Raw genomic sequence first — 11,069 nt, 5'->3', positions numbered from 1 at the left:
AGGCTGTGTCTGGACCCGTGAAGATTTACAAAGCCTCAGGAACCCCACCTGCGGTGGTTATGAGCCGGAATTCGCTCAGTGACAGTGGGCTTGGGGGGTTTCGTGGTGAAGCAGCCCAAACCAGCAGCTTGCTGGGCAGGATAAAGCCCTGGCAGTGTTTCTGTAAAGTCTCACAGATTCACCGCCACGGAGGTTTCTGAGGTAGTCACTGTTTGAGGAGTAGAAAGCCCAGCCTTTCCCCCTGAGAGCTGTTGGTGGTTCTGAACTACCGACCATGGGGATGGCAGCCCAATGCTTAACCACAGCACCACCAGGACTAGATTACATCCTTGGAAAACCTTTTGGGTCAGCTCTCCCCTGTCCCGTAGGGTCACTATGAGTGGGATCAAGTGGCTGCCAGTGGAATTGGTTGTCATGGTTTCTGTTTCCCTGATAATGCCGAAGTCTTACTTTTTCCCTGAAAAGGGGTTCTTCTCTGAGGTGGCAGCTACCTCTTGGCCGTGTAACTTCAGGTGAGCTTCCCCCACCTTCTGGAGTAGGGCACACCTTTGGGGATCCTGCCCTACAGGTACTGGAAACTGGGGTTGGCAGGGGGGTGGGACTGTGGCCATGATTGGGAGGGCCCTGAGACCTGATTTGCATTTCAAAAATGTCACTGGAGGGATGAGATGGGGGAAGATCTGGGTGTCTTCTCAGGGCCCAGGCTAGCAGCAATAGTGGGCAGCAGGGCATTTGCCTTGGCAAGGGCAGTCGGTGGGTAGATGGAAAGGAAGCTGAGGGGCTAGCTGTGCTGGGTGGGCAGTAGAGCTAAGGGGAGCATTCGGAGGTTGTGAGCTTGGGCTCTGGTCCAATTGGAGGTGCTTTGGGGACATTAGGGCACTAGGCCCAAGTAGCCTGTGGGATGTGAGCCTGGCTAGGGCCGTGTGTGTGTGTGTGTGTGTGTGTGTGTGTGTGTGTGTGTGAGGGGGGTGGCAGGGAGGGCCTTGTTTCCTCCTCTGTGAAATGGGGAGACATGCCCACTTAGCTTCCTCACCAAGGACCAGATGTGACTAGGTGAAGTTTTGCACGGTGTAAAGCGTGGGCGGGCTCTGCTGGTGCCCTCTCCCACAAAGGACTCCCTTTCACACCCAGTGGAAGCCCGAGGACCCAAGGGTGTAGCCTGGCTGCCAAAGTGGAGTGCTCGCGTTAGGACCCAGCGGAAGAGGGGGGTTGGAGGGCGGGCGCCAGCCCGTCGGGGGCCTGGAGGGGGGCTGCAATCGGGCAAAGGGGCGGCTCCAACAGGCGGACACGGAGCTGGCGACAGAGTGACCCGGACAGGTAGGAGCAGGCCTGATGGCCCACTGCACTGGGGGTGCTCTCAAGCGGGTGTGGGCGTTGGAGGGCTCCCAGAGGCGGGGACGGGACCTCTGGTTTTGGGGCGCTGGTTGTAAGGGGGGCCCTGATCCCGGAACCATCTGAGGGGTGTTCAGAAGGCATTTGAAAAACTTGGGGGCGCTCACTCTGGTGCAAGGGCTCGGGGTGGAGGGAGGGGAGCCAAAGTTTGCGGGGAGCCAGAAGTGGGGCGTCAGGGTATTGGATGGCTTTTGTTCTCCCTGGGCGGGTGGGGCGTTGGGGGTCTGCGGGGGCAGAGACTCAGAGACAAAGAGAGACAGAGATGGGAGCGCCAGGGCAAGTTTCCGTGGCAGATTGCTCCCAGCTGTGCGGCGGCGCAGCCACATCTGGCTTCCACCAGCGACCCGGCCTGGCCCCGGCCGAGGCCAGAGCCCTGCGCGCTGATGGATTGACCCAGCTTTGGAAAGGGGTCAACTCGGGGAGGGCATCGTCCTGACCTCCCTCCCCTGGAACACCCCCCCCCCCACGCTCCTGAGAGTGTGGGCGTCTGGAATTGCTTGGAGACAGACTGGGCCCCTTGCAGGGAGGCCTCCCGCATTGCATTGCTCCTCCCACCTGGACTCAGCTTTACGACTCTCACCCCTTGGGAGGCCGCCCTGCTAAGCCTGGACCAGGGTCCCAGTCTTTCTGGGTTAGGAAACGTTGCTATGAAGGGAAGTAGGCGGCAGACAGGGCCCCCAGACTCGTGGAACCCCATCAGGCCCCATCTGGGGGCCTCCCCTTGAATGATGACAGCTTCCACTGGCCTGGCTCCCAGCTTGCCACTAGCCTGGGGTGGGGGGTTAGGATGGAAAGGAGTGTGGAGTCTCTGGCTTTCAGATGGGGTATGAGGTGCTAGGTGCCCATGCCCCCCCTGCCCTCCCCCCACCCATCAGACAATTACTAGCCTTCTCCATCTGCATCAGCCTGGATTGCACTCCAGGAGTTGTCAATAGGGCATCACCAGGCCTTTCTTCCAAGGTGCCTCTGGTGGGTTAGAAGTCGAGCATGGTACCTGTTTGCTCCACTCCAGGAGGGATCTTGAATGTATGAAGTGGACAAGGGATTGGGGCGGGGGTAGGGTGGGGAGACGACCACCTGGAGAAGACCCAGGACTGGAGGAAAAGGAGAAAGATGCTCATGTCTCTCTCCCCCCCCCCCCCCCAAGGTGGTGGCAGAAATACAGCAAAGTGAGGATTCTACTTAAAACTTGCTAAGTTGTAGGGCGGGGCTCCTGCGATGCAGAGCTGTGTGGACGCTGCCCATATGGCCCTTTAGACAGTAGGCCGACAGTCTTGAGATTGCTGTCCATTGAGCTGGGCTTGGACATGAGGCCCTAGTGATTCTGATTCAGCCAAGTTCACTGTAACCAGTGTGTAGGGTGGACCAGACCAGGAGCTCTTGGACTTAAAGGACCTGGTGAAAGCTATGGATCCATGTCCTAGCCCGCCCCCAAATCACAGACACACACACAAGACCGTTGCCACACAGTATCAGGGGGTTCAGAGAGCCCTGGGCTGGGTGCCAGGCCTGATCTCTTCCAGGGCTGAGAGAAGCCCTCTCGTCTCCGCCCTGAAGGCTTCCTGCTGCTGCTGCTGAAAAACAGTTCAGTCTCCTGAGCCAGCCTGCCCTGAAGACAGCCAGGTCTTGAGCAGGCTTCTGGGGGCTGGGAGCCCTGCCCAGCCTGGCTGCTCCTGGCTGCTCCAGGTCCCCCAGGCCCAGGGGCACGTGGTTTCCTGCTGAGCTAGATGCTGGGGGCAGGGGGGCTAATTGGGAGCAGGTGGTGGACTTGGCGGAGCAGCTGAGTCCAGACCGTGGCCTTAGCTGGCTAGGGCTGGGGTCCTGAGGACGAGCCTGGGGTCCTCAGGTTCCAGATTCACATGGTCAGCGTATTGGATGCCTGGAGAGGTACTGAGCCTGAGTGGGGTGGGATGTGGTGTGGTGAGGAAAGCAGGGTGGGGATTAGACATATCTCCCGAGGTTGAGGTTGTTCGTCCTGGTCAGCCCTGCAGCCGGATTGAAGACCTTGCCACTTGTGACCTAAGCACAGGGTCACCAAGGGGCCCAGTCCTCCAACCTGAATGCAGGGGGGTCAGAAGCGGGTCTGCAGGCCTGGATTAGTGGGCCTGGGGTAAAGCCTTCTCCCTCTTCAGCCCCCTCAGCCCTCTGACGCCATCCCAGCCCACCTGTGAGCATGAGAGCTGCCTGCCTCTTCCTGCTGGCCCTGCCTGGTAAGTGGCACCAGGCTGGGAGTGAGATTCCTGGTGGGGAATCCGAGGTAACTTTCAACTGGGACCTACTGCCAGTTCTGGAGTCCTAGCATAGTGGTTATGTGTCGGGCTGCTAACTGCAAGGCCAACCATTCAAAGCCACAAGCCACGAGAAAGAAGAGGCTTCTTCCTACTCCTGGAATTTGTCTAGGAAGCTCACGGGCAGTTCTAGCCTGTCCTATAAGGTTGCTATGCGTTGGCATGGGCTCGTGGCAGTGTTAGTTTTTGTTTTTTTTATAGCCAGACCTGTGCTCAGCTCCCAGGCTTTCTGTCTGCTGGGCCCCAGAGAAGGCTGGCCAGGTGCCCCTGGGCCCCCTCCCTCCCTTTAGAGTAACAGCAGGTACCCAGAGCTCATGCTTCTCTGAGTGGCACTCCTGGGTACCAGTGTGCAGAAGTAAGGAGCACCGAGGCAGGGAGGTAGAAGGCCCGGGTTCAGGCTCCCTGGGAGCCAAGTATCCGACACCAGGGGCTGCAGCGTGTTCACGGAAGAATCCTATTCTTTCCTTCCATTTTGGCCCTCAAACGCCCTGCCTTGTGGAGTGGGGGGTCTCTGTTGGAGCTATCAGTAGGGGTCCCTAGTCCCCTGGCACCTCTAACATTTCATTCATGCATTCATTCAGATGACCAGCCCAGGGACCCAGCCATGGACCAGGCCCTGCCCTCGGGGAGCTGTCAAGAGTAGGCAGACAGAACACAGGCGCCATGATAAATTTTCGCTTGTGCTAAGGGGCAGTGATGGAAACCAGCTGGGGAGGAGCTGATAGGTGGGCCAGCTGACCTCTCAGCAGAGTCACTCGAATACTGCAGGGACAGCCAAGTGCAAAGGCCCTGGGGTAGGCAGTGGTGTGGCAAGTCCCAGGAGAGTGTAAGCATCTTTACAGCCAAGGAAGGAGTTTGGACTCTTAGGGCCTAAGCATCTGGTTGTAAAATTCTCAGCTCTTGTGGGCCTGTCCTTGCCCCTTGCCTGTCCTCTGGAACACCTTGTACCCCTGTTGCCTTCCCCCTATATTTTGCCTTCCCTAGCAGGCCTGCTGGCTCAGGGCCAATATGACCTGGACCCCCTGCCTCTGTTTCCTGACCATCTCCAGTATACCCACTATAGCGACCAGATTGGTAAGGGCCTCCCTGACCCACCCCGGGGGATGGGTCAAGTCCTGGCTTTCCAGGTGTGCATGGTCAGCCAGAGAGGGGAGTGGTGGCAGCCATGGGAATTTCTCAGCTGATCCCCCTCTAAACCCACCTCCATCTGTTTCAGATACCCGGGACTACTACGATTATCAAGGTAAAGGGCTGCGGGCAGCTGGGGTGGGGACTCGCATGGGGACCTGGGGTAGGGACACCCATGGGGACCTGGGGAGGCGGAGGGGCAGACCTGTCCCCCCCTAGTTGCAGAGGTGTCCCCGCGGCCCGAGGAGCAGCTCCAGTTCCAGTCCCAGCAGCAAGTCGCACAGGACGTCATTCCAGCCCCCACTGACTTAGGTAGGCCACAAGCCCCTGCTCACCCCTTCAAGCCAGAACTCCTAGGAACGGGTCTGTGCCCTGGCAGACCCTGGCAGGGAGAGGTGCCCCCTCTCCCCCCCCCCCCACCCCGCACACAGAGGCCCAGGAATGTCCTCTTCACCCTGCTCTGAATAGAGCCCTCCCAGTAATGGCTCTCCCTCCCAACTGCAGAACCAGGAAATCCAGAGTCGGAGCCCACAGAGCCCGGTCCTCTGGGTAAGTGGTCATTTCTAACAGAAGTGGGGGTGTGGAGGGAGCAGTCAGCCAGACCTTGCTATAGCTCGGTAGGTGCTGGGGGCTCTTTGGGGGGCAGCAGGGAAGCTTACAGAGCATCCCCACTTTAGGCTGGCAACTCCAGCCCCCATCCCACCCCCAGGCAGCTCTGGGAGAGGAGGGAGGGGCAGGGCGTGTGCTAGGGGCTTCCTGCAGGCCAGAGGGAGTTAGTGGTGCATGCAGCCAGGCAAGGAGGGGCCAGAGAATCCAGACAAGAACCCCGTGTGTGCGAAGGGGGAGGGAGAGAGACGGAGATGCCCACTGGCTCACCCTGTGCCTGCTGGGCTGTCCTGTGTGTTGAGTATAAGCAGGTAAAGAGGCTGTGAGATGGGGGTGGACTTTTGCGGGTCTTGGGTGGGATGGTGGTGGGTGTTGGTCAGACCAGGCCTGAGGATCAGGAGTTCTATCCAGACTCTGTGGTCAGTCTCAGGGTGCACCAGGCTGAGGCCTACCCCCTCCAGAGGGCTCCCTGACTCTGGGCCTCTAGTCTGACGCCCGTGTGCACCCCAGACTGCCGGGAGGAACAGTACCCCTGCACCCGCCTCTACTCCATCCACAAGCCCTGCAAACAGTGTCTCAACGAGGTCTGCTTCTACAGGTGAGGACGGCCACGGCGGGGACGGGAGGGATCCGGCCAGCAGGGTGGGATTCAGGAAGGGCAGTGTGTCCTGCATCTAAGCCCAGGCTTAGGGTACAAGTCCCGGGGGCTGGGGGAGAGCACAGAGCTGAGACCACCTGGTCCCTTCCCCCAGCCTCCGCCGCGTCTATGTCATCAACAAGGAGATCTGCGTCCGCACAGTCTGTGCCCACGAGGAGCTCCTCCGAGGTGGGGAGACCCCTGCCCCTTGTGCTGTCGGTCCCTCCCCCGCCTCCTGGGGGGTGTGACTCACCATTCCCCCCCATTCCTCGGGGGCAGGAGGGGGCATTGTCACCCAGCCCTGCCCTGATCCCCGCTGCTGCCTTCCCGTCCCCGACAGCTGATATGTGCCGAGACAAGTTCTCAAAATGCGGCGTGATGGCCAGCAGCGGCCTGTGCCAGTCTGTGGCGACCTCCTGCGCCCGGAGCTGCGGGGGATGCTAGATGGAGTGGCCTCAATCCACGGGCCCCCGGCCCGGCCTGGTGCTGTCCTCTTCCCACACCCTGCCCGTCAAACCTTAGTGGACTGCAAACCCCGGGGCTTGTGGGAGGCCACGCCACAGGCCCCTCCCCTAGCCTGTGGCTAGAACGGGGATCCTCATGGCCCAGGCTCTACTTCCTGGGTGGGGGGGGCGCCCCAGGCTGTGTGCTGTGGGGGGGACTGGGACCCCAACGTACCCTCTTAGATCCTCTGAAGACAGCCGTCAGAGGCCCCTGAGGTAGGCTGTGCCCCGACCCCACCCCCAGCTGGTCGGCTTGGATTTTCTACAGACCGCATACCCCATCCCAATGCCCCTGACCCTGGGGGCCCAGACCGCCTTGGTTTCATACAAAATTAAAAAGAGGTTTTTACAAGATTGACTTTTTCAGTCGAGAGCACAGGTGTGCGCAAGTAGGTGTCTGCAACTGCCCCCACCTGGAGGCCCCCAGCAGAGAAGGGTCCTGGACTCTGAGCCCCCGAGCCTGCCCCTCCCTGTCCTCCCAGAAAGTGGGCCCCCGGTGTCCCTCAAGGCTATAGCTATCCGTCAGCACTGCTGCTGCAAGGGCAGGGGTCACCACCACCTGGGGGAACGCACAGCATAGGTCAGGCTGGTGCACGGGGGTTGTGGGGGCGGCCAAGGGCTTCCCGGTAGCCGGGTGGGGAGGCGGCACAGCCCAGAGGCCAGAGACGGAAAGACAAGCCGCCGACCCCTTCGGGCCAGCTCGCTACCCATCAGACGGAGCATTCACAGCAGCGGGAGGTGGCGCGGTGGTTAAGCGCTAGGTCTACCTAGCAGCTCTAGCGTCCAGGGAAGACAGTGTGGTGAGGGGCTTCTGTCGGGGGCTCTCCCTTCACAGACCCACTGAGTCGGAGGCCACTGCTGCCCGGTGTCTGGAGGGCAGCACAGCTGCCCATGGGCGCTCCAAGCCTGGAGCCTTTGAGGAAGCAGGTGGCCACGCCTTCGTCCCGCACAGCGGCTGCTGGGGGCCCGTTTTACAGATGAGCAGGGAGAGGCTCAGGGGAAGGGGGCCGCAGCGCTGCCTCCCAGGTCACTCCCAAGCCTGTACTCTGGACCTGAGGCCCGAGGGGGGGCAAGGCGGCTGTGGTGGAGGAAGCCAAGGCCACAGCCCCAGGGAGCCCACCTGCTAACCCAGGCATGGTGGGAGCTTTGCTGCTTTCCTCATCCTCCACAAGCCCCCGCCTCCCAGGGCCCTGCCCTTTCCGCTCCCCCACACCCACTGCCTCGGAGGGCCGGACAACAGCAGCGGACACACTTCTGCAAACACCGCTTGTAGAAAATGTGGTCTTGTTACAAAAAAAACAACTCTGAACGGCGAACACTGTAAAAAGGTAAGAAAATACAAGTCTCTGTGCTCTGGGGACCTTCCGACGAGCCGGAAGCCGGGCCTGGTTACCCGGCGCCTCTTTCCCACAAGCCCGAGCTCCAGGGCTAGCCACAGACAAGGTTCTCCCTGCCCCTGGCATGGGCTCGGCCGTCCTTGGACGATCTGGAGGGGCTCTCAGGAGGAAGGGGGCGCTGTGCTAAGTGGGGTCTACTGCTGGGCCCCCACCATGGGTGCGCAGGGTGTCAGCCCCTCCCCAGCGGTCAGAAGGCTTGTTCTGGGAAGGAGGCCCCACTTCTGCCCCCACAGGGCTGCGCTCCTCCAGGCTCTCAGGAAAGGGCTCATTTCCCCACGGGAGCACAGGGGGGCGAAAGGGGTGCCGAGCTCCTCCGAAGCTCCTGTTTCAGCTGCCCCTTCAGTGTGGACACCTGAGGAGACAGGGACGGTAGGAACAACCGGGTCCCCAGCCTGCTGTCAGAGGATGCCGGTGGCTAATGGAGACCTGCTGCTCCCTGTCAGAAAAGACCCAGTTTCACTGTGTCCATGTTGCAGGCTGGTGTCTCCCAAAGGGTCAGAAGCCATTCCCCATCATCGCTAGGTGGGCCTCCCCCAGACTCCAGGGGCTGGCATGTGACCCACGCCTGGCCTATCAGAGTACCCTTGGTTCAGGGTGGCAGAGAGGGCATGTGACCTAAGCTGACCAATGAGGAACATCCCTGGGACTTTGGCTGGTCAACCAGGAAGAGGCCTGTTTTCTTCTCTGGGTTGGTGGGATAACCTAAGGTTGGACTTCTGCCATGAGGGGGAGGTTCTGCCTGAGCGTGGAGCGGGACTGGGCCCAGTGATGTCACTGGAGCCCTGAATCCAGCACTGCTCCGTGATGGGAAGAGGTTGAACCAACTCTGTGTCTGGCCCAGCCTCCCTGAGGGCGAGTCCTGCACCGACTGCTAGGAGCAGAACCTGGGTGCCCTGAGTACCTGCTCTTCCAGCCCTCGCACCCTCTGGCGGTGGGCCCACTCCCGAGCCTCCAGGGTGCGTTCTGTCTGCACCTGGGCACTGCGCAGGCGCGCCACCTCCTGCTGCAGCTCCAGCCGCTGCTCCTGGTCTGCCTCCAGCTGAGCGGGGTTGTGGTTCTGCTCCATCGCCACCACCTGGGCCTGTGGGGAAGGGCCCTCGTTGGGGGTCTCGCCCTTCAGGGCACGGACAGTGCAGGCAGGATGCAGACAAGATCCTTGCCTTGTACTCTCTATCCCGGGCCTTACAGTAAGCCCGTGAGTTCTGGGTCTGGGGGCCCAGTGACGGCCACTCAGACAGACACACACATTCAGATCCTTACACATGCAGGCATAAGGGAAACCTAAGTTAACACAGTACTCCTACATGTATGACGCATCTGTACACAAACACGTACTCACACAGAACAGTCTTCCAGGCCAGATCCACAAGAGAGCTCACGTGTACATCCTAGGGTTCCACAACCACAAACGGACAGGAACCCCATGCTTTCAGCATCTTTCTCCCCACTCTGGAAGGACCCCTCCCTCCAGGATCTAGCTCTGGGACCCCAAACCAAGGGCCTGGGATCCTGGGTAGCAGGGGTTGAGGGCCCTGGGTCTGGCTGGGTCAGTAGCTCTGCCTGGCACTCGGCTGGACCAGAGCGGGGGTCCGGGCTGGGTGGGCAGAGGCCAGACCTCCAGCTGCTGGAGCTGCCTCTGGGCCTCCGCCAGCTCCTGCTCGGCCCCTGTGAGTGTGTGGTCCAGGCGGCCCTTTTCCACGCTCAGCCGCACTGTGTCCTCATGGCTGCGAAGCTTCTCCCTCTCCACCTAGGTGGGGAGACGCAGACACAGGGCCTGAGGCGGAGGGAGACCCCAGAGGGGACTCAGGGTTTCTGTTCCCATTGGAGTAAGCAATAACCTCATGCCAGCTGAGGACCAGGGACTCATTAGGCCCTGAGGACCCGCACGGGACCCGTACCGGCTAGGGCCCAGAAGTTAGGGGAAGCCGTGGGCAGCAGCTGACCTTGTCCAGCATCCTCCGGAGGGCCACCCTATCCTTCTCCAGCCGCAGGGCCGACCGTTCGGCCTCCCGCTTCTCAGCCTCCACCTGGGCCAGGGTGTGCTGCAGGCTGCCCTGATGTTCCTGCAGCTGCCGCCGCTCCTCCTGGAGCTGCTGCACCATGCGCAGGGCTGCAGCCTCGCCCTCCTGCCGCTGCCGCAACACCTGCAACCACAACGAGGCTAGCCCGCCTTGGGCTCCCCCTACCTCCCGGGGAGGGTGGGGTGGGTACCTGGAGCTCAGGGATGCTAGTGCCAGCCTGCTGTTGGAACTGACACCAGACCAACCCATCTCCACCTGGGTGATGACCCATGCTTCCTACGGTCCCACCATCCCGGGCCGGGCCTTACCTCCTGAAGCTGTTGCAGCTGGCCCTCAGCCTCTGCCCGCCGCAGCTCCAGGTCTGCCTGCTCACCCTGCATCGTCTGCACCTGCTCACCCAGGGCGCTACTCTGCTTCCGGGCCTCGGACAGTGCCTGTCGGGCGGCTTCCAGCCGTTCCTGGGGGACAGGAGCTGATGGGACCAGGTTCAAGGGCCCCTCTCTGCTCTTTGTCGGGCCAGGCTCACAGCTGAGGCGCATGGCATCAACTGGCCTGGCCCACAGCCTAGCCACTGGTCAGAGTAGGAAAGGGGTCTCACAGACACCCCCCTCCCCCGACCAACCCCATTAGCCCTGCACCTGTGGGCCTAGGCTTGCTCTTATTGCTCTGCCCAGAGTCACCACTATTGGCTGGCTTTTAAGTAGACCTCCCCACTCCCCAAACAAGTCTACTATCATTGGTTGATCTACCAGGATCCCTCCATGCTTCTTCTGATTGGCTGACTCACTGGGCCCACCCTCACCAGACAATCACTTACAACCACCTTACCTGGAGCACCTGGCGTTCGTGCTCACAGGCCGTCAGTGCCTTCTGCAGGTGCAGGCTCCTGTCCTGGGCACTGGTGAGGCTGGCACTGCTCTGAGCCAGGGTCTCCTTCAGCCCCTGCACCTTGCTCCGCAGGGCCCTCTCACTCTCCTCCACCTTGGCCAGGGCCCCGCTCAGCCGCTCCACCGTCAGCTGCAGGGTCCCTGCCTTTGCCTCGCTGTCAGTCACCTGGCAAGACAAGAGGTCAAGTGGCTTTGCCCCTAAGTGACCCT

General features: G+C 61.2%; 2 protein-coding genes across 4 annotated transcripts in view; one reads left to right on the top strand and one right to left on the bottom strand.

Annotated features, from left to right (window-relative positions):
• Nucleotides 1-1,189: 1,189 nt before the first annotated feature.
• Nucleotides 1,190-6,906, top strand: MFAP2 (microfibril associated protein 2). Of its 2 annotated transcripts, none has more exons than XM_075551111.1 (9): nucleotides 1,190-1,317; nucleotides 3,525-3,602; nucleotides 4,668-4,754; nucleotides 4,897-4,923; nucleotides 5,028-5,120; nucleotides 5,313-5,357; nucleotides 5,925-6,012; nucleotides 6,167-6,240; nucleotides 6,392-6,906. In XM_075551111.1, exons 2-9 carry the CDS (start codon nucleotides 3,566-3,568, stop codon nucleotides 6,493-6,495), a joined length of 555 nt encoding a protein of 184 aa, XP_075407226.1. In that variant the 5' UTR covers nucleotides 1,190-1,317; nucleotides 3,525-3,565; the 3' UTR covers nucleotides 6,496-6,906. The 2 variants fall into 2 exon arrangements, with proteins under 2 accessions (XP_075407226.1, XP_075407218.1); XM_075551103.1 differs by having other exon boundaries at nucleotides 4,665-4,754.
• Nucleotides 6,907-7,831: 925 nt separating this feature from the next.
• Nucleotides 7,832-11,069, bottom strand: part of CROCC (ciliary rootlet coiled-coil, rootletin) — a 35,585-nt gene continuing 32,347 nt past the window's right edge. The window contains exons 34-39 of one of the 2 annotated variants that reach the window (XM_075551083.1): nucleotides 10,801-11,025; nucleotides 10,281-10,430; nucleotides 9,895-10,095; nucleotides 9,567-9,698; nucleotides 8,853-9,032; nucleotides 7,832-8,303 (exon numbers count right to left, since the gene is read on the bottom strand). In XM_075551083.1, the coding sequence (XP_075407198.1) occupies nucleotides 8,217-8,303; nucleotides 8,853-9,032; nucleotides 9,567-9,698; nucleotides 9,895-10,095; nucleotides 10,281-10,430; nucleotides 10,801-11,025 (975 nt within the window). In that variant the 3' untranslated portion in view covers nucleotides 7,832-8,216. The remainder of the gene's footprint in view (nucleotides 8,304-8,852; nucleotides 9,033-9,566; nucleotides 9,699-9,894; nucleotides 10,096-10,280; nucleotides 10,431-10,800; nucleotides 11,026-11,069) is intronic. The other variant, XM_075551091.1, reaches the window with a different exon arrangement.

Source organism: Tenrec ecaudatus, chromosome 1, assembly GCF_050624435.1.
Source record: "Tenrec ecaudatus isolate mTenEca1 chromosome 1, mTenEca1.hap1, whole genome shotgun sequence".
Classification (NCBI taxonomy): Eukaryota; Metazoa; Chordata; class Mammalia; order Afrosoricida; family Tenrecidae; genus Tenrec; species Tenrec ecaudatus.
Note: the sequence above shows the minus strand (reverse complement) of the source record. Positions and strands in the feature narration are given on the sequence as shown.